At 40.1% G+C, this 24,974-nt stretch overlaps 3 protein-coding genes across 6 annotated transcripts; all 3 read right to left on the bottom strand.

The window, feature by feature from the left end:
* Positions 1-401: 401 nt before the first annotated feature.
* Positions 402-10,739, bottom strand: qser1 (glutamine and serine rich 1). 3 transcript variants are annotated; one of them, XM_029497679.1, is made up of 13 exons: positions 10,630-10,739; positions 9,079-9,188; positions 8,411-8,548; positions 4,860-8,195; positions 4,081-4,385; positions 3,606-3,722; positions 3,363-3,496; positions 3,099-3,286; positions 2,822-2,959; positions 2,643-2,740; positions 2,181-2,327; positions 1,870-1,965; positions 402-1,174 (listed from the first exon to the last, which is right to left on the bottom strand). In XM_029497679.1, exons 1-13 carry the CDS (start codon positions 10,737-10,739, stop codon positions 1,034-1,036), a joined length of 5,058 nt encoding a protein of 1,685 aa, XP_029353539.1. In that variant the 3' UTR covers positions 402-1,033. The 3 variants fall into 3 exon arrangements, with proteins under 3 accessions (XP_029353539.1, XP_029353540.1, XP_029353541.1); XM_029497680.1 differs by lacking the exon at positions 10,630-10,739 and adding an exon at positions 10,233-10,591; XM_029497681.1 differs by lacking the exon at positions 10,630-10,739 and adding an exon at positions 10,433-10,584.
* Positions 10,740-11,496: 757 nt separating this feature from the next.
* Positions 11,497-14,592, bottom strand: prrg4 (proline rich Gla (G-carboxyglutamic acid) 4 (transmembrane); the record flags this gene model as incomplete). Its single annotated transcript, XM_029498447.1, has 7 exons — positions 11,497-12,687; positions 12,814-13,008; positions 13,541-13,682; positions 13,890-13,917; positions 14,011-14,174; positions 14,267-14,371; positions 14,454-14,592. Coding segments are annotated over 7 exons (801 nt in total), but the record flags the coding sequence as incomplete, so codon positions are not given.
* A 3,431-nt stretch (positions 14,593-18,023) lies between these two features.
* Positions 18,024-24,139, bottom strand: eif3m (eukaryotic translation initiation factor 3, subunit M). Of its 2 annotated transcripts, XM_029497930.1 has the most exons (11): positions 24,020-24,139; positions 23,268-23,400; positions 22,870-23,008; positions 22,450-22,573; positions 22,261-22,355; positions 21,863-21,946; positions 21,673-21,772; positions 21,055-21,136; positions 19,350-19,493; positions 18,915-18,975; positions 18,024-18,242 (listed from the first exon to the last, which is right to left on the bottom strand). In XM_029497930.1, the coding sequence occupies exons 1-11, from the start codon at positions 24,059-24,061 to the stop codon at positions 18,119-18,121; spliced, it is 1,128 nt and encodes a 375-aa protein (XP_029353790.1). In that variant the 5' UTR covers positions 24,062-24,139; the 3' UTR covers positions 18,024-18,118. The 2 variants fall into 2 exon arrangements, with proteins under 2 accessions (XP_029353790.1, XP_029353791.1); XM_029497931.1 differs by lacking the exons at positions 22,450-22,573; positions 22,870-23,008; positions 23,268-23,400 and having other exon boundaries at positions 24,020-24,061.
* Between the last annotated feature and the right edge of the window lie 835 nt (positions 24,140-24,974).

The following is a 24,974-nucleotide window of genomic DNA, read 5'->3' as shown; positions in this document are numbered from 1 at the left end:
CTGAAAAAGTGTCTTAGAAACTGTAATGAACAAGAGAATATAGCAATATTTACTTCTGTGAAAATATATCTCTGTCATAAAAGGTGGGCTATGTCTGTAAAGGGGTATAAAGACAGCTTTTATTTAGTTATTTTTACCTTAAGATAATTCAAGGTAATTTGATAAACAAAAGGTCATAACAGCAGTAATGGAACTGCATTTTTATGACACATATCTTAAAAGCAAAGGGTGTTTTGAACCACAATACAGATACAGCTTAAAGTCACTACATTTTTCCCCTCAGAGAACTGCTGCAGTTTCCACCTCCCTGTTCTTTTATACAAAATTTACATTTATATATATATATATATATATATATATATATATAGTTGGCACTCCATTATAAAATGGATATTTTACCAATAGTATATAACTTCAGTTACATATGATATATAAAAGGTTTTTTTTTTTATTTTACTTTTATTTATTTATTTTTTTTACAATATATGAACTATGTGAGCTTACTTATCAAATAATTGATGAAGGCAAGCTATAACTGTCAGCAATCAAATTTTTTTATTTATTTTTTTTATTTCCTGTGATCTACTTCCTATTGAGTGCATACTTCCTGGTTATGATTTGGTATATAACTGAATATATATATAAAAACAAAAAAACAAACAAACAAACAAACATTAGAAAGCTATGAAAACACTCATAAAAACTGGGCTTGGAGCTACAAAAAAACTACAAAGACTAGGAGAAGCACTATGTGAGAATTTTCCAAAAGGCTCCCAAAGACAAGTCCTTGTGTTGATCTGAATTCTGCTATCTGCTGAGATGCTGTGATGCAGACCATAAACTTTACTGCTTGCCCACTGTTCTCCTCTTGACACATTCAAGGCCCCAGAATGTCTTTCAGGTAAGTCAGCTGACAAGACCCTGAGTCAAATCTCTGTGTGGGTGAAAGAGGAGGCTCTGTCCTTCTCTGATGCCTTTTTCAACTCAAGGCATCCTTTTCCATTGAAGTATTAGACATTTTGTCAGGGATTGATCATCGGCAGGCCTGCTGCACTTGACTGATTAGTTCTCCAAATCGATCAAATAGCCCCTCCACCCAAGCTCCATTCTGCAGACACTTCTGTACAGTCTCCTCCTGCCCCAGGTCCCCTATCTGTCCCCGCTGAGATGCAATCTGGGAAGAGGGAACCACAAACAGAAGTATTTATAACTAATGTATTATTCCATTCTCAAATTTGAGAGCTGATTAAGCAGTGATTGAGAACTACTTGTTCAATACAATTAAAAATTTATAATCTTTAAAAACAAAATGTAAAAAAAATTGAGGACTACCATTTGTGATTTTCTTTCCAGCTTCCTGCAGTGGTGATCCAATGATAGGAACTTTTGTTTTGTTACATTGCATTGCTGTCATTGGCAGTATCACATTTTATACTTGTTTGCTATCTCAATCTGATCATATGCAAAATATCTGACTGATGGCAACAACAACAACAGTATTAAATTAGAACAGGAGGGATTGAAAATTGGTTTGGTTTTGCAATTATGAGTAGTTGAACAATTTTTTTATATGTGATCTTGTGCAATGAAGTAATGCCTTTATGTTTTAAGAGTTATGACTGTTCTACCAAGAAAAGGACAAATCATTTTGGCATAAAAGTTTGAGAATGTAATTAAATATCAGTAAACTGTACTCAAAGATGATGATGTGTAAGTTGAACAAGTACTTATAAGAGTATTCATTCTGATTTCAGAAAAGTATCCAAGTGGCTGGAGCAAAGCTGTAATACAAGTAATGCACATTAATAACCTTGTGAAGTAATAGCTATACAGCATTGCTTAAGAGTGTAATATAAATATAAGCCTCACCTCGTCTTTACACATGAGGTAAGTGTGGTACTTGTAGTGCTGCAAAGAGTGGTACAGAGAGAACCACTGAGTTTTTTGCTGGTCCACTGTGTACTCCTAGAAAGGAAAAGCAAAGCCTTAAAAACAAACGTACATTTGCAAAAGATTTAGAAATAGTAGCAGCATGATAGAAAATGGTAGCATCAGTGGCTCCAGTCTGCAACAGGATGAAGACGTGTTGCTGAAGCACAAATGATAACATTGTGCCCTCTGCTGGACAGACATTAAGGGCACACAAGGATTTCACCAAAACAGTATGATGATGATCTTACTTGTGGCAATTTGTTAGGCATTTTATTGGGCTTCATGGTCTTCTTGTTGTAGGTCCTCCCACTGAGACGCACCTTGAAAGCCGGGGTTTCCCCATCCTTCTTCAGTTCTGTGACCACTGAGATCTCTGGGAAGCTGTCTAGAGCTGTCTAAAGGGACAAAACAGCCAGGTTACTTAGCTTCATACAGTGCAATGAGAATCCTCTAGTTTCTCTCTCTTTGTCATTAAAATAGATCATATAGAAGTGAGAGTGAATAATTCTGTTGTTTTTGTCTGTTACGGTTGAGTTCATGCATATGAAACAGACTTGCCAAAATGAAACACATGAACCTCTGAATGCTTAGTGGTTGCTTGCTTCTAATTTAGAACATTTCAATAACCATTTCTACTCCACTTGTCAAACCTGCCTATGGGTTTTCTGCAGAACGAGAAAAATAATATGAACTTTTGAACACACACCAACCTTCAGGACCTGCCCAATGTGCAGTTTGTGAAGCAGGCGTTTCCGGTTGTCGGTGATCATCCCATCCATTCTTTTCATATGTGGCAGCAGCAACTCATCTGAAATATGACAAGTTAATTTAGACTTAGAAATTTTCAGCTGAGAAGAATCGCTCATTGTCCAAAAATCATTGCGCCTACCATTTGCCCTCTCGAGTGCTGTCATCACATCTTCATCTAAAGCAATGCTGATGAGCAGCTCAATGAAACTTCTGAATGTCTCCTTCATGGTTCGTGTGTTGAGTAACCGAGATGCAAATGGCATTGGATGGTTTAACTCTTCAGATTGTGCATGAAGCAAAGGGAGCAAAGATGAAGAAGGCATGGAGAGGTATAGAGAAGAATGGACATTTTCAGACCATAATTACAGCAACATGCACCCAAAAAGTTAACTTGAATAAGATCAAGATTTCTTTACCATCATCTTCACGGCCCTCTTCTGCAGATGATCCAGAGTCTGCAGGTGAAAACTCCTCTTTCCATTTCCTTCTCTTCTTAGGTGGGGGCTCTGCCCTTGGCTTAAGTTGTTTGGGTCGCGGTTTTAGGGTTTGAGAGACTGAGGATGGGTTGGCTGTCAAGCCCAGCAAAGTTTTCACCTGAACACCCCTGGATAGCAGAACCAAAAGAGTTACACCACTTAAGACCTACATTTTACTTGGCTCAGTTAATATTATCAGCATACCTTAATGAATTAATCGGCTTGCAACGTGGCTTCCTACTGCAAACTCTTACATACTCCCTTTTGTTAACTGTGTCCAAGAATTTCACATATACCCTCTGGTACATGGTCTTGGCATCACCAAAGTATCCAAGATACTATAAACAAACACACAAAGAGAAAAAAAAAAAAAATCTCACATGCATGGTAAAAGACATGATAAATAATCACACAGACATGGCTGTCAACTTGTCTGCTTTTACTTACACTATTTGTGGCTGAAAATACTCGTTTTCCATCTCTGAGTTCAGGCACAAATTTCTGCAGTAGGGCCTTCTGAACTTTCCAGATGGCTGGAGGTTCGCTCCCTGCTCTCATTGTCTCCTAGACATGTGCGCATGACAGAATGCAGAACAAGCTTTAGTATGCAGCAAAGGTTGAAGAATATGAACAAATCAATGTTCAGCCACGGGCATAAGCAAGGTCTGATGAATCAACTTTTGGAACTTTTGAATATCTTAAGTGTTACAAGAGAAGTAGTGGGTCAGAGCAGGTTTGGAAAGACCACTGATGAAGGCCACTACAGTGCTAAAAGGCTACACAGTTACATTCTGCAGCATTCACCATTTCATACAAGCTCCTTCATTAATACAATCATTTCCACAAAGGCAAATTTATGTTGAAGACCAGAACTCATGTTCACAAGCATTCATTTTCCCACTATGTTGTTTCCAGAATGTACCTTCAGGTTTTCAATATCCTCATTCCTGACTACAAACTCATCTCTTTCCCGGTACATTCCCTCCCCTCCACTGTCCGACAGTTCCTCATCAGTCAGTCCCTCGATGGCCACACTCATCAACTGCACCGCTAACTGCCCTTGCGGAAGCTCTTTTGGGTCATCTTTGGCAGCAAATGCAGTCTCTCTTGTGATGGTATTTGGTGTTTGTGGTGAAGTGGATACTGGTGGTAAACGGGTCTCATTGACAGTGTGTGGCACAGTGGGAACTTGGTCAGGCTTCATCACTGATCCAGGGCTTTGGGTATCTACAGAAAATGTTAAAATGCATAAAATACAAAATACAAATATTCAACTTTATATGTTCTGATAATGATCAAAACACTTATTTGGATATTTCTGCAGCATTTTCTCTTGATTGAGATATTTTTTCTGACAGGAATCGGTATAAGCATTACAGAGATGACACCAAAGCCTCTGTCTCTCCCAGTCCTCATCACGCAGGTGATGAATCATCGCCATCCCATGTTCCTGCAACCCCTGCTGCTCCCTTATCTTCATGAACATCTCTCTCAACACACCACTGTCACCTAGTGCTTGCTCATGGGGGGGATCCGTTGGCTCTCTTTAAATCATTTTATAAAGAGTTTGATCTAGACCTCATCTATATGTAAAGTACCTTGATGTAACTTTGTTATGATTTGCCGCTATACAAATAAATCTGATTTGATTTGACCTAACATACAAACATCGCTTAATAAGCTTAAGCAGTGTGTCATTACCTGTCCTGGTTTTCCGATCTGAAGACTCATCCAGAGCTGAAAGAGCCGAGCTAATGCTGTTCCTCAGGGCCTGGTTCTTCCCAATGTTCTCTTCTTCATCTGAACTAAATGATGGCAGCGTTTCCAAGTTATTTTGCAGATCTTCATTTAGACGTTTCTGCTGAGAGCTCACTCCTTGACTCTCTGGGAGTATTAAAGGCCCTGGTAGAGTCTGCAGCTTTGGAGAAAAAGAAGGCAAGGTACATGGCAGTGGTTTGGATGACACGCATTGCTTTCTGGGCCGACTGATAGTTCTTGTTGGACTTGCAGTGTGCTGCTGTTTGGGGCCAGATTTGATGAAGTCTAGAAAGGAGCCAATGAAGCCAGTTTTGACTTCTGGCTGTTTTTCCTCCACTTCACGGATCTTCTGCCTGATTCTTTCCTGTTGTGGACAACCATCATATACACTGTGTGGACCAGAAAGCAAGCTGATGTCACTACCTCTGGAGTTTTGCCGCTTTGCCTGCCCACTGCGCTTAGCTGCTCTAGCCTGTCCACTGTCTTCTTCACCACCTAGTTTAGTCAAGGACTTGGAACGAGCCTTCTTTTTTGGAAAGTCTTCACCACCTTGGCACTCTACTAGGCCTTCCTCTGTTTTAATACACTTTGCATTCCCTTTGACGCTACTGTGTATACCTGAGGGGTCATACACCTGCCCGGCTAGGTGATAATCATTATCAGAGCTCCCTCCATCGCCATTTGTGCTAAGCTCAGAACTGCTGTTCTGATGAACTGACTGACCCTGAATGTCTGTGGCCATCTGAGCTCCATTTAGTGTCATGGTCAAGGTGTGAGAGTTAGTGTTGGTTATAATTGGCTGTTGCGCAGAGGAGAAATTAGGTGACATGTGCCTGACATCAACAGTTTGGTAATGCCCTTTAGAGTCAGCAGAGCTTGCCATAACAGCCATTTCAGCTTCAGCAGAGGATGTGGCTTTGACAAAGTCTTGCGGTGTGACACCACAGGCGGCGACTGTGGCAGCCAGGATGTCATCAACATTTGACAAAATATTTCTGTCATCTCCTAGTAGCATAGAATCAGTGAAGCAAATGGAGTTGAGGGCAAAGTGGTTCTTGGCATCATTTGACTGTTGAATTGTTGACTGGCTATAGTGGTGTTTAGAGGAGCCAGGACATCCAGAGGTCTGTCCTGACACGACTGCTCCCTGCTGCGTGTGGGTTTCACTGACAGTGAGGCCCAGCAGTTCCTGATCCATTTGAAGATATTGGACATGCACAGGGCCCAGACCTTGGGAAGGTTGGATACTTTGCACTGATACCAATTTTGAAGGGTTTTGAGCATGGTGGACAATTGGCTGCTCCAGCAGAATCATCTGGTTTGGCTCAAGGAGAACCTGTGAGCCAGGGACCGTGATGAATTGGGTGTGGGCTGTTTGGGTCTGGCTCTGGGATTGATTGTGATTCTGGTGGTCTTGTTGATGTGGCTCAGAGGATTTGAGTTGGAGAGGATGCTGCTTAAGCTGTTCTGAGCTCAGAGGTACAAGTGAAGATACGATACTGGAGTTTGTAGTTTTTGTGTTGGCGGTGTCCTGACCATCTGTAGTGCTTAGATGTATGTGCTGCTGGCTCAGAGAACCTATTCTTTCATCCTTTCCCTGTGCCGTGTGTGTATGACTCAATCCCATGAGTTGGTCATCGGAACGTGAATTGCTTCGGATAACACTTTGTGTTTTGTGATGATCGTCCATTTTTGAAACAACATAGATGACATTGGGAGAACTCATGTTGTTATCTGCAGCAGAGCCCTCCATAGTTGCCTGCTGCAGAGCCTCCAAATCTTGGATAGGAAGCTCCTCAAGCTTCTGTTTGCCATATGTTGGCTTTATGTCCTGTATTGAGGATCTGACATTATTTTGTAAGATTTGATTAGTTGAAGAGTAGGTAGGCAACGTTGCTGACAAAACATATTTGTGGGGCTGTGCTTGTTGCTGGGACAGAGTGTCATGTGGTTTACCTCCCACTGGGGGTTGCATGAGAGTGTAGTCCTGGGTAGAATTGGATGCAGGCAGACTCCGCACACATGTAAGCGGATAAGGAGAGCTAAGTGATTGGTTAAGGGATTGTCCTGTGGCGTAGCTATGAGATTGAGTCACTGAAGCTTGCCCCTGTGACTGAGAGGCAAAAGTCACATTTGAGGCACCCTGAGAGTGGGATGTGGGGTAGCTCTCAGAGAGATTCCCCTGACATAAGCCCTGGACCTGGGCTCCATACCTGACCTCCTGCTCTTGATTTAGGCCAGGACTGGAAGTGTTAACAAGAGTCTGGCTAATAGTTGTCACATTGCCAGACTGGCTAGAGAGAGAAGGCAGAGACTTGTAAATGGATGACAGTTTGGCTGATGTAATACTGGGGGGCTGTGACTGTGTGTGCGGGGTGATATAGGTTTGCGACAGATTGTTGGACATTAGACTAGGTAGTTGTACTGACTGCTGATTAGCAATCACCGAGTTCTGGTTCTGTCCTGGAGAGGAATATTGCTCAGGTTCTGTCAGATTTTGATTGTGGCCATGAGTCTTTTCTCCCCCAGCAGGGTCCAGAGCTACTTTTGCAGAGCATTCTTTAGTCTTTGTAGCAGAACTAGACGAATAAGCTTGAGTTACTGAGTCTGTTTTGGGTTGTAGAGCACCATTAACCCCTTGAGAGGAATCTACCCCTGTGGAAGAGCTGCAGGACCCTGGGGTCTGTCGGGATGGGTCCTGCTGGTAGGACACGTCCGCTTCACTGCCAGATCCAAAATATTCCGGTACGGGGTGCTCTGTATTGGGCAACTGCTCTGGGGCTGTGGTGGTGCTGGAAGGCCTCTGGTGGTGCTTGATCACACTACATTCACGCTGAAGAGCTTTTTCAATAGAGCCAGAAAAAACTGTGGCCCCATAGAGCTGTGTGGCACTATGAGAAGCAGGCAATGTAGAAGAGAGCAGGCTGAACTGGGGTTGTAGGAGGTGGGGGGCTGACTCCTGGGCTGAACGGTACGTGGAGGACTGGACAGGCAAAGGAGAACCCAAAGGAGGGGCAGAGAGATGATTGAAGGTAAGAGCACTAGGAAGCACAGTCTGGCTTGATTTGAGATGTAGCAGAGGGTCATGGTGGGCAAACAGGCCATTGGCAGATGTGCTGAAGGCAGGTTCCTGGAGCGTCAGTGAGGGGTTTGTAGTGTAACTCCTTGAAGGGTAGGCACCAGTGTGTTGATAGGTTGACAAAGCAGCAGGTGAAGGAAAAGTGGCAGTAGAAGGCAGGGCACCAGTCAAGTAAAGCTCTGTGGAAGAGCAGTTTGTACCTGTATTGCAAAGAGTAGACAATATAAGAACAGGAAAGGCAACTTTCAAGAGACAAAGACTAGGTAAAATTAACCATGAACTGTGTATTTAATTGTAACCACAAAAATATAAATTAAATGATGCGATAAACCAACAACCTTGAAAGATTTGACTGTGTTAAATACATTTATCAAAATAATCAAAAAGTCTGAAGACTGAGGGGCTGTGTTCTCACCAGCAGGCCATGATGGGGGTCTAAAAGAAGGAAGTAGAGAGGCACTAACAGGACCAGCCTGAAGGCTTCTAGTCTCCATGGCTGAGAGGAAGCTCATGATTGAGGTCTCAGAACTATTACTGTTTGAGTCAAGTGTTCCTGACAGTCAAAAGAGGAAAAGAGAGACAATCAAAGAAGGAGATTGTGTGGGGGGAGGGGGGGAAAAAAAAAAAAAAAAAAAAAAAAAATCACACTTTATGTACATCACAGTATTATGTACTCATGCAGACATTTTTGGTTTTATGAACTAAGATTATATTTGCCTTGGAAACATCCAAATACAATGAAAGTGGAAAAAACATTTTAAAATGGCATTGCTGGATGTTGTTGGCAATGTAGCCTGATTCTGCTGAGGAAATTGTCCCAATTAAGACTGTACAAGGTCTGTGTAGCATCCCAAGAAACATCTTTTTCTTAGAAAAAGGCAGCCTTGTTAGGGCAATAAACAAAAGGCCTCAGAGGAGGATAATTTGTCACCTCTTCACTCACCATAATCCTTAATTGTGAACCTCAAACTACAGAAGAGAAGGTATCCATGTGACTTGACACTACTAGGAGCAAGTCAGGACTGTTATTTAAGCTGACCTGAGTCATTCAAGACAATTCTCTACTCAGCATCCATGGCTCACCGGCTGCAGCAGGAAGATGTGACGTAGTGTAAGTAGGAAGCTGGTGGGTCGAAGTATAGCTTTGCCGCTGGAGGAGCTCTGAATGAAGGTGTGTTGCACCATAGCTGGGACTGCATGAATGCACAAACACATACATGTTAGCACTAATCTACATGACTAGCAGTGAAGCATTCAACAATGTATAATAGAGTAAATCATGCCTCTTTACACACAGCAAACTTCTTTTGAGTTATTAATTCTTCAGGGTATTGGCTGTGCACTGGGGGACAGCCACAATAGTAAGGCAACAACATATTTGTAGAAAACACAACAGCAGTTCTGTGAGGCACAAACGTGCTACATCTGCACAAGTGTTAAACCTGACTGATTGTTTTCTCAGTGTCTCCTTTAAGCCTCTGGGTAAACATCAGTAGAGAGAGAGCACAGAGCTAAACTGGAGGTATCTGCCTGCATCTGTGGTCGCTTCAAAACTCTTTCAGGTTAACTTAACGCTAAAATAATAGCATATACCCCTGACTGTTTTGTAGTGACATTCCTGTCTTATTTTAAACCATTATACAATAAAAACTCATAAATGAATATTATTTATGATCCTGTCATCAACACATTGTACAATTCAACTGAATAATTACTATTGTCAGCTAATAATCAGAATAGTGGAATAATATGCGTTTTTGTTTCCTGCATGCAACAAGTCAACTGATTAATCACCTGAGCTCTAATTTAATCAATCATCTTTATCTATCAGTTCCAATTTTCGCGTCCTGCTTTAGCAGAGCTAATACCTGAAAACACTTCCAAGATGCAGTGAATGCCTTGCACGTCGACAGTCTTGACAACGTAACTTTTTTAAACTTCTGACTTATTTTTAGTAGAAACTGTAATATTCATGAGAAAAACGTGCAGCTTGGAGATGCCAAAGTTCGAGCTCGGCAACTTTAGCGCTGACATTCACTCCGCATTATTCGACATAAAGTGCGTTAAAGTGGTCACTACAAATAAAAAAAAAGCTATTAGAGGAGAAAAAGAAGCAGTGGCACAAATGTGGACAGGCATCGACACGTCGCCTATTTGCTGTTGGCTAACGACACCAAGAGCTGTACCACAAATTTTAAATGCCATAACTGACATGAGTAGCATCGGTAGCTAGTTACCTTTCTTGTTTTGGTTTCGGCCGAGAATCAGCGAGTCCAGACACAACATGCCGAAAACACGATATTTTAGGAAGCCAAGCCGGTCGAATTCATTTTCTAACGGTAACACTCCTATGGTTTGTTGTTTGTGCCAGCTCTGTTCGTGGCCATGCTGAGGAGACAGTGTGCTAGCGAAAACTAGCAAGGTAGGAGACACTAACCAACGGCTGCTGACAACTCAAAGCCGCAACGGCTCCATCACGAACCCCCACATTTCTCTCAAATCCACCACCGACAGCAAAAGCAAACAAGAAAACTAAGCGCTTTTCTGATAGATCAGAGCTAGGCCCTTCCATCACCGAAATTTCCTTCGGAGGGCGACCCGCCCTCTCCTTCATCGTTTTTTTTTTTTTTTTACCTTGGCTTGATACTAGCTGTGCTGCGGTCATAGGCCCAAGAAGCTACGGTCTGTGCTGGAGGAGCCAGCGCGTCCGCGAAGCTGGAGGTCGGGTAGTTCCTGTCCATCATCCGGTGAAAGATCCACTTCCCCGACGGAGCTTCATGGAGCAGCGGACACACATCGTTGCAGCCCGGGGGTCCTAACCACCCACCGACCAGGGCAGGCAAGTCCCGTCAGAGCACTTAGGCAAAAAGAAAAAAATGAAAAAAAAAAAAAAAAAAAATACCGGGAAAGGGTTTATGTTCCGGACAAACGCCTACCCCTCCTCCTCAACCGGGTCTCGGTGTTTGTTAATTTTTGTTCATCTCCCGTCACGTAGAACAGTGAGAGTCCTGCATGGTTTCACGTCCCCATGTTATTAGGTTTCCCAGGATGCACCACAGACTTGGGCTGCAACTTTTTGTAGTTTTCCTTCCTTCCACCAAAACTTTTCTGTGGTGTCAAAATGTGGCTGTCGGTGATTCTCCTGGGCTGTTAAAGTGTCAATATAATAAGAATACTAATATCTATAGACATTTTGTGCTCATTGCATTTTAATAATTTCAATAACAAGAAAAGTAGGTGTAACAATAAGCATTTTATTTTCAAAGTTATGTATAGTTTTGTTCAGAAATGCAACTTGATAGGCACAAAGTGCATCAAAAGTACTCACTTCACAGAAAGCTGTAAAGATTCCAAGGATTGTAATGTAGTATCACGTGGAGCCTGCAGCCAATTTCTTTACTCTATAACAACTTGACATGTTTTACATAGGGCACAGAACAGATTTTTTCCAAATCTGACCAAAAACAAATCCATTAGTGCAGATTTGCATTATATAGTAAAAGATGTTTTTGCACTAAACCATGTTAATTTAGTGAAATAATAGCTGCAGTGCAGTTTGTAGATGTTCAATCTAATGTTGCTGATAAAATTCACAGGAAATTTTGAAATGTGACTGTTGAGAAATGAGACATGAAATAATTAAAATATCAATTTTATTTAAAATATCTGTACAAGGTTTTTGTTTCAGGTAATTATGCTTCAGATTAGCCTCAAACAAGTCTTCAGTAAATTGTCATGTGATTATAACCATTGGTAAGGGTACTTTACAGGGACCTACTTTGGCATTGTTTCATGAAAATTAGAAAGTCGTTCCATCAGCAATTAAGTAATGGCCTTGTTTCACACGTCTACATCTTTTATAGCTGTTACCAATTTTTAAATAACATTAATTGCCATAATTATTTTTTGACTGTAAAAACACTGTTTAAATGTAAAATGTCCCCCCCTACCATCTAGTTATACTTCATTTAATTCATCATAACATGGATATTGAAAATAAAAATGACTTCACATTTTAGTAGAGCATTTGATGACTCAATAATACCATTCATCATACTTGACTTTATAAAGCAGCAAAAAAAAAATAAAAAATAAAAATCAGCAAATAAAAAGTGAGTAAAACATGATAAAATGGAAAGTACAAAGTGAATCTTTGCCGAAAAAGCTGGTAGATCAGTGCATATTATCCTCCATGGCAAAATTAACAATCATGCTATTAAAAGCTGTATTGTTGGTATGCTTTTCCTTCTGAAAGAGGCTAGAACTGTATGACAACACACAGCTTGTCTCTTTTTGATTACCATTAATACTTACTGTGTAATGAAACATAATCCTAGTCATTCACTCACCCTCATATAGATATTGTACTGAGAAAAGACATGCATTAAAAGAATAAATATTATTCTAAGTCAAAGCTGTTGTGTTCAACACATTACTGGGTCTGCATTTTCATACAAAGCAGCAAACTTAATAAAAGGTTTTGTAAAGCTCATTAAACGTAGGTTAGGAGTTACAATTCAAAAGCATAATCGCAGCAGAAACAATAGTGGAGGCTGCCATAAAAATACATTTTGGCACAAGCAGGTTGAGCAAAAAGGACAAAAAAAAAAGTATGATTAGAAAAGAAGGCCTTGTGCATCGTCTACATCCAGTTGCTGAAGGCACTACCGGCGAATACTTCCCCGCTGTGAGCTAAAACCAAAAACAGGACAAGATGTTATGGATATATGTGTGGATTATCTGTGGATTGTGAGTGTATACACAAGGAGGAGCCAGAAAAGTGAGTCATGACACAGATGCAGAGACAAATGCAAATACCCAGGATAGGGCGGAGGTGGCGCGTCATGCTGTCCGCTTCTGGCGATTGCTTGCTCATAGGAGGGCAGTCCTGGGGGGTCAGTATCATCCATAACTGGTGGGGGTACAGGTGGGACCACTGGGTGTAGGGACACCTCCTCTAACCGTCTCATTATTAGAGAAGCATTACTTCTCCTTGGTCGGACTCGAATTGAACTGTAAGTGAATGGAGGACACACACAAACAAACAATTGGAATTATTTCTTCATGGGTCAATTGACAGAAAAATAATGAGTAACTATTTTCATAAGTGATGATTACTATTCAAAACAAGAAAACTGACTATTTTCTAAAGTTGACTTGGGTAATTATGCAACTCTTTCTCATTCAAGCCTGAATATATTTAGGTCTTTGTAAGGAAAAAAAACTCAATCTGATTATGTCACTTTAGACTTTAGAAAACTTTGGCACCCATTTTCTACTGTTTTCATTTTATGGTCAAAATGTTTAATCAAGAAAATTATCTAAACAAGAACAGTATCAAATTATACTGTGAAATTACTGTTGCAGTTGCCAGTCCATTAAAATGCTTTAAGTCTTAAATTGTGCATATCTTATTTTCATAAAGTGCACAAAAATGCCAGTTAGATCAAGTACTGATGTTTATAGTGAAACACTGAAAGGCACAGTAGTAAATGTGGAGGGATAACGATAATCCATTTGTAGTAGGGTAAGACTCTCTACTGACCTTGTACGGCTGAAGTTATCTTTACATTTTCCTTGACAAAAATACCAAATCAAGAGGCCAAAGATAACAATTGTCACTCCTGCAGTGATCAGTCCCACCAAAAGAGATGTGATGTCTATCCGCGTGGGCCGCTTGTCCTTATCTGTGGATCATCAGAAACCACCTTTGTCTTACATCAACAAGTTGTATATAGTAAAAACAACATCTGAATATTACATTATTGGTCACTCATAAATATATTTAGTCAGCTTCAAAGCAGAAATAAACAATGGGTACACAATGTTCTATGGTTTTAAAACAGTTTGATGATGATGTATGTACCATATCCAGGTATCTTTCTCTCCCTTACCTGCAGTGTATTTCTTCCAAAAAGCGTTCTGGAGGGAAGATAAACGAGAAAACACATCAGTTGGACGTTCTGCTTATGAAATGACCTCAGTGAGACACCACAATGACCAGCATCACTTAACTGTAGCAGCAATGTTTTCAAAGACCTCTCTAGCCTCCTCATAATTGCACACTTCTTCATAACACTCCCGCTCCAGATTTCCAGGAACGAAGATCTCGAAGTCAAACCGGTTGAACAACAAATGACGACCCAGGAACCTATTTGCATCCTCATCATCTACAAACACTGCCAGGAGAGTTTACAAACAGGCGACCTGATTAACGGGACAAATGATTACAATAGATCGATAGGCAGTTTCTCAGCACAACATTCTCCACCTTCTTGGTCCTGATCAGGGGGTGAGCTCCTGGTGCAGGCCGGATCTCCGTACGACACCAGCTGAAGGAGGATGAACAGAGGAAGCAACATGCTGAAGGGAGGACCTGACAGAACAGAGGGCAGTCGGTTAAAATTACCAAATGTACACTTTTATTTAACGCAACAGGTATTTATGCGCCACCTTACCTATGATGAAAAGCAGCGCATAATGTTGGGATGAGTTGGACACCAACGAAGTGAAACCGTCCGGGCGGCGAGGACGTGTCCCAGAACTGACGCTGATAAGACGAATCAGGAAACGTTCAAGCGACAATTTAACAAACTTTTGTTAACAAATTTCTTAAGAAAAAATAAAATAAAAAAACTGTTTTCAGAGTCAATCAAAATACATGCGAAGTCTTAACCGAGTCTGCCCAGACTTTCGATAAACTAAAAACACGGTTTTGTTTACTCCTAACAGATGCCGCCTCAGCTCCTATTCCACCTATGGCATTTAACCTATTCCACCTGCGCAGACTCGACCAATAGATCACATTCACCTGGATAATCTGATCGGGTATGTGGTGAAAAAAGGCCGCTAGATGGCATCTTAAACCGCGACAGAGTCCTCCGAAGAGCTTCCACATCCGAGTGTTTAATAAAGTTTTTCTAGCATCAGAATACTCTGACCCTGAATCAGATACGACTGCACGCCTCCCAGTGCCATTTTCTTTACTTTTGCATATTTAAGCAACACTTAATCATTTTAAATTCAAATTTCTTCATTTGTAGCTCAGTGGAGAAACTGCCGTTCTGTTGTGAAAGTATAAGGAATAAATAAATGATAAGTAGGGTTGGGGTTAGTTATTTGAGTTGTTGCTATAATGGAATTGCACTTTGAACGAGAGCAAAGCATCTAATATGTAAACGGAAATATGAATTAAAAGTATGACTAAAAAGAAAAAAATTATAAAATCATTATGACTGTTCATTTGCTCTTAATATTTTTGTACTAGCTTAATAGAGTACTGTTTTATGGTGCTAAGCAATAAAAACACGGAAAAAAAAAACCTTTAAATCCGATAGCTTAATTGTGTCTGTAACACAATTTAAAGCAGAACTGTCGTGGTTAGTCACATAAGCTTTAGTTGTGAGCTGAATAATTGACTTAAAAAGGATGATCTTAGTTGAATGACCCTAAACTGGGACAGACTGTCTTGTTTTGTGTGTGAGTGGTGTCTAAAATGTTAAATTGACATTTCTAATTGTGTGTAAAATGCTATATTTAGGGATCTTTGTTGTTTAAAGACTCTTTAAAAAGTACAAGAGCTTGACTCACATGATCTCTCAGTATGTGTACAAGTCTTGTGTGGAAAAAGTGTGTCATTTTGACAGATGTGTGGCTTCTGTGATTAAATGCACTTAGTTTGGCTTTTTCCAGCACAAAGACTTGTGACTGCCACAACTTTAAAAAGTCCACAAGCAGCAGCACACAGAGCCACAAAGTGAAGATAAAACTTCTCACTCTTAGCTTAGCTAACCATCCTCCATAAAAGTGTTTATGTTTCACACTCTCCATATAAATAGACAGATCTGTCTCAGAGTCTCCGGGCCTCATGGTCAGTGTTTATAGAGATCGGATGCAATTGAACATTATCTCACTGACTTCTGGATGGTACTAATTGAAGGGCAGTGAAAGTGTCTTTCTTGTACTTGGCTTCATCTCAGGATACTGTCAGATTTACCCAGAGGAATATTGATATGAAGAAATGGGATGAAGAGCTTACCCAGACCTTAGCCAGGGTGTAGTCAGATAATATTGCCATTTCCCACCTAAGACTAAATTAAACATTAATAATTTATCATCTTTTACTGGCACAAAATTCACACTGCATGATCTAACACAGACTGCCTTGAAACAATAGTCAGGTACCCACATGAACTCTGAAGTGGTTTGAACTTGCAGATATCATTCCTCTTATTAATACTGGTCATCTTAATCCACATCCAATGATGGAGATACAAAACCCAAAGTCAATAAAGGGTTTGTGAAGTGTCTCGTCTAGTGACTGTGTTTTTTCAGACAGTGGGAGGAATTTTACACTGAATAGACCAAAATTTAATTACATCAACTTGATCTCTCTCAATCAATTCCTCATATTAACTTAACAGATAAACTTTGTAATGTAATTTTCCACGCTAAGGAGACTGACTTGGCAACAACCATCACTTCCATTGTAACAGCACTAAAAATAAATTCCGTAATTGTCAGTATGGCCAAGAGGAATGATGATAGCATGTAAAACCAGTTTCAATGTCTTTGTCAACACCAAATTATTATATAATGTAACATATTACACAGCATAAAATTTTGTACAGTCAATGCTTCTAATTCCGTTCCCTAACCCAACAACGCAATGAAGACAAACAAAACAAACCCTGAACTATGATAAGAACGGGTTGTGGCATTTGCACAAGATAAACCAACGCTAGCTCACAATATTTACATCTGGGACACCTTACATGTTGAGCTATCAGTAAAACAGTTACTTAAACCCAGTGAGACAAATTTGAGGCAAAGACAGAGTGTGGATAACTAGCTGTTCAGAGAATAAGAGAAGCAACTGGAAAGTAGTTCCTTATGGTGAGAGCATATACTCTGTGATTCAAACAAAGATAAAAAAAACAAGGCTTTACAAGCATTTTGTTAAACCTTGCTCGTATTAGTTTCGATCTGTTCTACACTCCACTTTGTGGGTGGCTGTGATGAGGTTACGCTCCTGAGAATGTGTTTTGTGATTTACACCCTTTGATAAGGGCCTGAGATGCTGCTCCCTGAGGACACTGGACAGAAGTGAGTGGTGAGCCTTAGCAGACCTCTGGTATGATAGCAAGAACACACACGGCAATATATGTTTACCACTACTGGCAATTTAATCCCAGTAAAAATGCTAGTAGTTGGGTTGTAGTGTTCAGATAATAAAGATATAAAGCATAGAATGACAAGTGGCAAAACACCAAATAAATCAAACAGATTGAGCTGTAATTTCATGGGTTACTAAAAAATGGCTGCACTGTTGATTTGGGTGGTGATTCAGAGTGTGCAATGTCAGTAGTCTGCATTTTGTCAGTTTGTGCTGATTTCAACACAGCCCCAGAGGGAGAGAATTCCAGCAGACCCCTTTTACACCCAATGCATGGGTCATATATCAGAGTCCCTCTTAATGCTATGGACCGATGCCTGAGAACAGCTTTCAATGCGAAATAAATGGTACTTTTACATTATCAGGTGAAGGAAAGGCAGACTTTAAAAAATTGCCATTTTTAAGTCCTTGTCTTTCCACTTTTCTGAGTCATACCAACTCTAACTGAACAGTGTGTCAACTGGTGGAGAGGTAACAGTTTTTAGTGCCAGTGATTCATGTTACACCACAAGCTTTATGTGTTGTTTCAGGACTACAGCTCTGACCTCAGGGTCATCTTAAGTTCATGTTGCCATTGTCACCCTTCATGTGTTCCATGACAAGTGGCCCTCTTTTTGCAGGTTGTCACAGCTCAATTAACATGCTGTCCTCAACTAAAAGCAGATATTAGGAGCTGTTTGAGAACGAGTCCACATTAAAGTCACAATATGGAATTGTAAAAAGATATGGTGGCAGTATTTCCCTGTGCAATACAGTACATGTATTATCTATTAAAGTTCTTTTGCACATTTCTCATAAAAAAAAAAATCTATCTAACCAATTTAACCTTAAAAAAAAAAAACAAAACAACACACAAGATCTCCACAGTTCTTTTTATTGAATGGATATAAAAACTGATAATTTCAGTTAGGAAGGTGAGAGGGCTGGGCAGTCTAGGTTAAAGTGGAATTAAGCAGAAGGTGATAGAGCTTGCAGACTGGTCTTGACAGTTGCTAGATTGGCCTTCCAGGAGCTAAGGCTGTCATGCAGCTGCTGCCACTGCTGCTTGCCAAAAGTGCGGTGTGTGCTGTGACTGATGGGAGTGGAAACAGGAAAGAAAGAATGTTAAACTGACAATAAATACAGACCAAGGTTATGTCCTAGATGCCTGGAGAAATAATAGCTTTTTCTAAAAAATTGAATTGAAGTTACCCAACATTCGGTATTAAAAACTAATACCACTTCACAGTTGTATGGAGAAACAATCACATCAATTAAATAATTAAAAGCTATGGAAAATATTCCTTGTGCAATGACAATTTTGTTCGCTCCCACACAAGAAACATGTTTCTCTAGACAATGACAATATATACTCATGGGATCTTTGATGACAACTTGAGATTGCTAAAACAAGATTCAGATTACCGTAATTTCCGGATTGTAAAACGCTGATTTTTCACCCGCTTTGAACCCTGCGGCTTCAACCACAATGCAGCCAATTTATGAAGTTAAAAATCGATCGATCTGGCAAAAAGGCGAAATCTTTCTGTATAACATAATTCCTGCCATATGCCATTTCCTCTCATATTTCCAACACCTGTGACTTATAAACAAGTGTGGCCTATATATATGTACAAAACTGTTTTTCTCTTTAAATTTAGCGGGTGCGGCTTATATTCAGGTGCACTCTAATTACGGTATTTGTCCCATTTATAGTTCTTTACTTAGTCAAAACACAGTGAACATGTTTAATTGAGCTACTTACCTGACAACAACTTTTCGCTGTGTCTGGTCAATTTTGCAGTACACCATCTTGGTCCGAACAGCTAAAAAAGAAAAAGCAGACAGAAGGGAAAATAAGACAAATCATGCCAAAAGTTTAATTGAAACATACATGGACAATGAAATGCGAGACAAACCTAATCCCAGGCACAAGACCAGTGCTTTCCTTGCCTTTATGCCACTTTTCACTGCAACTAATACAATCATTCATGTACCATCATCAACATGGCAGCAGCAACCCCCCCCCCCCACCCCAACAAAGGAGGTAGTTCATTTTTTGATTGATGATGGTAAAGGAATGGACAGAAAAGTCATGCCACTGTACTGTCACTTTCCCCTGTCTTTGCTATTGTAAGAAACTGATGGCATGTTTAATAAGGGAAGACGGCAAAGAGTTATTTGAGGTAAAGTGTTTTACCATCAATGACGAAAGCCTCAACGTCATCGGCTCCGATCTGCAGCTCTTGTTGCATGGTATCAAAGGAAATCTCCTTGAATTCCACTGCCATGCCCATAAATGTCAGCAGACGCATCTTTGCCATGTTTTGCTCATGAGAGAGACCTGGAGAACATCATGCAGGGATCATTAAGCACAAAGCAGTCACAGTCTATTACCCCTGACTCTGGGAGTTTCCCTGTGATAATTGGTTCTGCATTTAGGTGCAAGCAGTCAGGGAATCTACTCATTAACAAAAACATCAATCCACAATGTCTGTTTTGAGAATCCATCCTACACATGCTTTTAATTACACCTAAACCTTAAGTGGTTAGAGAGAGAGAGATTCTGCTGACACACACATTCCTGCACTTTGTCAACAGACCGCAGTACCGCAGTAAACAGCCTTAAATAAATAATAGGGATGCACTGAAAATTTTTGGCCAAAAGACCTAAATCACCAAAACTTGATACGGCACGAGCAAACAGTGCAGCCAGCACACGGGATAAGAGCCAACATGTCTGTGGTGTGGTCTTATTTCACTATCTTGGAGAAAGACCCACAGATAGCGATTTACAAAACAGGCAATGCTGAACTTTCAAGAGGGGGTGCATCTGCAAAGAGTTTTTCCATGCCGGATTTAATTTATCACCTGAAATCCAAACATCCCGATCACCATTCTGAATGAGAAGAATGCGGCACAGAAAAGGAAACTGACACCGAGCACGCAGACTCTGTCTATGGCGGACGCTTTTGAAAAGGCAAAAAAAGTTTTCCAGTGATTCTGCCAAGGCAAGGCACAAAAAAATTATGGAATTCATTGCCTTAGATGATCAGCCATTCTCTGTCGTAGAAGAAGTTGGATTTCATAGGCTGATAGATCACACTGAGCCCCATTATGCTATGCCAAGCAGACAACATTTCTCAGACGCTTACCTGAGCTGTTTAATGTCGTTGCAACTCATGTCCATGAGTTTCTAGCATCAGATATTACCGCTATTAGTTTCACAGGCCAGTTATAAGCCTGTACATTATTATGAGTGGGGTTAAGTTAAACATTTTATTTTGAATTTTAATTTATATTGTGCATTGTTGTAATGTCAGTGCTAAATAAATAATGTCATACATTTGTAATTGATTTATTGCAATCCCTTGATTTTAATGAGGTTAGTACACATTGTAGCCATAATTGCTATGGTTCTAATAATTGACAATCATTTATTTCAGTGTTTCGGTTTTTGGCCTTGGTTTCCTCATTTTTGGTTTTCGGCATCAGCCAAGAATTTTCATTTCAGTGCATCACTAATAACAAAAATAAAATATATACATACATATACATACACACACACATTATTGACTGATTGGAAAAGGTGGTTCAGACCATCTTCATGCATTTTTTCATGCATTATAGACTTTGACATGGACATAACTTCTCATATTAAAATTTCAAAGATTATTTTCTCTCTTGGATCTTTAGAATTTAATATTGTTATACTATTCTATTAGCGGACAAAATGGGAAACCCTTGAAAGACTATGCTGTACAAAGAAAATTGTACTAATACTAATCAAGCAACAGCATCATATCACAAAACAATTCTTATGAAGAATATTGCATTAAACTGTTTCTGGAATACACATAAAACCTGATATATTCTGATGAATATATCAAGTTTTGGCAACTTACCAAGAGAATCAATGAAGTCTTTGTTATTCTGGTAAAATTTGACATATGCCACCAATTTTGCACTCACAAAAATGGTTAACAGCTGAAAAGAGAGAGGGAGAGAAGGTAAAGTGCCATTATTAGATTGTATACTCACTCCATGGAATGCACATTATATTGCCCCCTGCCCCAACTTTGACATATATTTCACAAAGCCATTATTAACTTTAGAATCATTAAGTAGTCGCCTATCAAACCTCTATGAAACTGTTCACACCCAGATCAAAAATATTTTTTCATTGTCTCCACCTGTTCAGCTAGTAATTCATAAACATTCCTGCTGCTCACCATTCAAACCCTTTAATTGCTCATCAACTTGATACTAGGCTATGCTTGCCTGAGCTGTCACTTGCAATACATGTCCAAGGTGTACCTAAAACTCCAAAGACTTTAACATCAGTGTGTTATTTTAATCACATGACAGCAGTGTACAGTCAATAAAAACAAGATTGACAGGGTTGTTGACAAGGGGATCCAGTTAGTATGGCTAATACTCCTAGCATAAACCTGACATTAAAAGAATGTCAGTAGCCTTTTGGACATACTTCACACTGAAGCACTGAGTCCTTCAGTACTTACGTCATGAATGAGTTCTCCTTCCAGGAAACGGACAGGTTTTAGGGTGAGCAGGTGGTCAAACAGGAAAGTGTTGGGGTCTTTAAGAGCACGGACGATACATCTAGGTAAAATCCACAGGGGTGGATGTAAGTGTGAGCAATACACCACATATTGATTATGAATGACAAATATTAATGTTCTGAAAGTTCACCTGTGGGCATCAACCCGTGCTTGTGAAGCATTGTCTTCTGTGTAACTGCCCAGCAGCTCAACCATCACTTTTGCTGCAGCCTCACTATGAAAGGAGTAAATGCAGTATGATTAAAAAAAATTACTATTGTAAGAGGTACGTCAGTACGGTTATGCTACTTTTAATAAATGCCTCAATAGTAACAGAATGTTGCATAAAACTATTTCCACTCAAAATTTGATAACATTACTTGGACCTTTTTTAAGCAATCAAAGCTCTCAGAGCTCTAGAGTTGCACACAGAAAGAATGTAAATGAGAAACAGATAAAAATATGAATGCAGAATTTAATACATATGCCGCTAATGCACTTTGCATATGCCGCTATGCATTTTACACATTTCACCATATCTTGACTTACCTTTTTTTGCAGTCAACCAATGCTTCATACACCAGCCTCAACAGTGTATGCTTCTTCTCTGTGTTGAGGTTCCAGTCAATAATCCACTTACGCACCTGATCAGGGGCACAAATCAAAAACCAGCTGCAATTTCACTGCAGCAAAACTCACACACTGAAATTCAAAGCTGACTACAGTGAATAGGCATACCTGATCAAGGTCAGTTGGGATGAAAGAGATGGCATTACAAGTTGCTGCCACCTTGATGAGGCTACAGAAGACTGTATACCTCACTGGAGTATTTTCATCCATCCCATGGAACAGGTTGCTGAGGCTGTAACACCATAAAGTTATAAAGAGATGGTTACATGTTCTGAGATTTGATTTATTCATTATTATTATCTGTCTTTCAGTTTCTATATGAGAGGATGATCAATGCATTGCTGTATTTTTGTAAGTTCCTGCTGGGATGTAAATAATGTTGTCACTGCCATTCTTGACACTGCATATCAAAACAGAAACCCATTTCATTTCCGTGTGTAAGGTATGCCCCCCCCACAATATAACAGATACAACAGTAAATAGATGTGATGTTTGAAAGGTTTGATATGAAAAAGTAAAAGGACTCACAGCTGCATCCGGAGGGAGGGTCTCTCTCCTTCACGAAATTTCACCAGTTTCTCACAGAGACTTTCAATAAGAGCTTCCTGCTTCTCTGTCTCCAGGATCAACAGCAGTGACACAATACTGTTCATTACACTCTCTACATCTGCAGTGAGACAAAGAGAATGGGCCATAAATTGCTGTTATCCAGTAACATTCCAACGCCATTGTCCTGGTGCCATGCACAATGGACCACTGGAATAGTAAACAACAGTTACTTCTGAATCATTCTGAATTTTAATAAAAACACCAAAATTAAAATGTCTCCTTATGAAAAATATTCCACCTTCAACAAGCAACTCAACAAAAACTAGTTGTGGGCAAGAAGCCAAGTTGAGCGTCTATTTCATCATCACCACCTCTACCTTTATCATCGTCCTTCAGACAGACATCACATGCCTCAATGATCTGGGCCAGATCTACATGAAGCCCGCCTTCAGAGTTCTCCTCCGAGATATCAGCTCCTTTGGACTTGATATAGGCCCTCAGCTCTGAAGCCTGAGAGCAGAAAAATAACATAAACAAACAAATCTAGCAGCACAAAAAGTACCAACCTACATATATACCGTGTCGGACATTTAACAGCCAACTATTCGTTTGGCATTGTGTGGCTTTTATTTATAATAACCGAATGAGTATATTTGCTGGAATCAGCTAAAGCGGAACATAAACTCTTATTTCTGTCTATTTGATAAATGTTTTAGCCTCAATGATGTTGTAAGCAGGGTGTTAACTTGGCGTTATGTTGTTTTCACGTCTTTGTCTACTACACGTCTAGCTGTGCATTTGGTATTTTAGCTAATCTGACGATATAACTTTACGGATATTTGTAGCAGCGTCAGCCGTAAGATATACTGAGATGAAATTAGTAACTAGGAACATCTTACAACCGATTTTCACAGACTATAAACTAACCCTAACTGTTTTATAAGTCACGCCGCTCCCACATATGTTGCAAATAGCATATAGCTAACAATCAGCATGTACCTGTCAGCGGCTATAGGCGGTTAGCATCTTAGTTGGCTAGCATGCTAAGTTAGCCGGTTGGATATTTTGCATTTATCGGTTCGTACGCGGGCGGAACTTGATTAAAATGGTTCATGAAAGGAAGAATTACCTGGTCCTCTTCCGTAATGTCGATAAATGCCGGGACGCTCATATTGGGTGTTTTTATGAGCCTAGATGGTGAAATCCACGCTCCCACCACTGGCCAGTCTTGAACGGAAAAGAAAAAGGATTAGAGGTAGGTGAAAGTCTTTCTGTTCCGGGTCAAGTTGTTAAAGTGACAGTAACCAGTAACCAGTGGCCAAGTCTGCGGGGAAGGTGCTTCCAACCTCTGGGTGTTTTTTTTTTGTGCCTTTTAAAACGTATAAATAATTTAAAAAAGTAATACCATATTTGAGAGTTATGTGAAATAATTATTTTTGTCTGTGCTGCACAATATAATTAGACTTTTACAGGTTAGACTACCTCTTAAATATCTTTTAGTCACACAAATTTGCAGCAACATATCCCATTCTTTCATAATTTTTTCTCATTTAGATACCTATCGCCTCATCGGGAGATTAACTCTGGATGTCTTGGATGTTAAATTGGGATGTTAGGGCCTACAGAGGTGAACTTGTTCCTCAGAGGGGTTATCTGATCCAACAGGCCAGGGTCGCAGGTCTCCAACCCAGAAATACTGACAATGTCATAGGGCAGTGCTCTTCCATCATACACCAACTGACCTAGGGGGCCACATGTTGGCCCTCTGTACCACGTGGGATCCTGTGTATTGTTAGCCTGGCAGGTCACCCAGTGATTGAGGTGAAGAGGGTAAGTGGAGCAGAAGTTCAGCCTGAAAGTGTGGATTCATGTTACAAACATTTGGGGTGCTGAATTTCCATTTTAAAGCTGCGCTGCGGCTCACGGCTCATCTGTCACAAAATGAAGACACAACACGCTGTGTCATAATTCCATGCAAGTCTGCTTGTCACATTTTTCTTTTAGCACTTACAGTTAGGGAACTGAACTCTGTTGCATTTGGCTTCAAAAATACCTTAAAATAGAGGAACTGGTTTGTGGAGTCT

Source organism: Echeneis naucrates, chromosome 3 (assembly GCF_900963305.1).
Source record: "Echeneis naucrates chromosome 3, fEcheNa1.1, whole genome shotgun sequence".
NCBI classification, from domain to species: Eukaryota; Metazoa; Chordata; class Actinopteri; order Carangiformes; family Echeneidae; genus Echeneis; species Echeneis naucrates.
This window is presented reverse-complemented; position numbering and strand designations above follow the sequence as displayed.

Excerpts from the sequence above, each read along its gene's own strand:
- qser1 (XM_029497679.1), bottom strand. The coding sequence starts at position 10,739 with ATGATGGACAGGAACTACCCGACCTCCAGCTTCGCGGACGCGCTGGCT. Across the intron at positions 4,386-4,859 it reads AGATCGGAAAACCAGGACAG|ATACCCAAAGCCCTGGATCA; the intron begins GTAATGACACAC and ends CATTTTCTGTAG. Across the intron at positions 3,723-4,080 it reads AGGATATTGAAAACCTGAAG|GAGACAATGAGAGCAGGGAG; the intron begins GTACATTCTGGA and ends GCACATGTCTAG.
- eif3m (XM_029497930.1), bottom strand. The coding sequence starts at position 24,061 with ATGAGCGTCCCGGCATTTATCGACATTACGGAAGAGGACCAG. Across the intron at positions 23,401-24,019 it reads ACATTACGGAAGAGGACCAG|GCTTCAGAGCTGAGGGCCTA; the intron begins GTAATTCTTCCT and ends TTCTGCTCTCAG. Across the intron at positions 19,494-21,054 it reads AGACTTCATTGATTCTCTTG|GTCTCTCTCATGAGCAAAAC; the intron begins GTAAGTTGCCAA and ends GATGTTCTCCAG.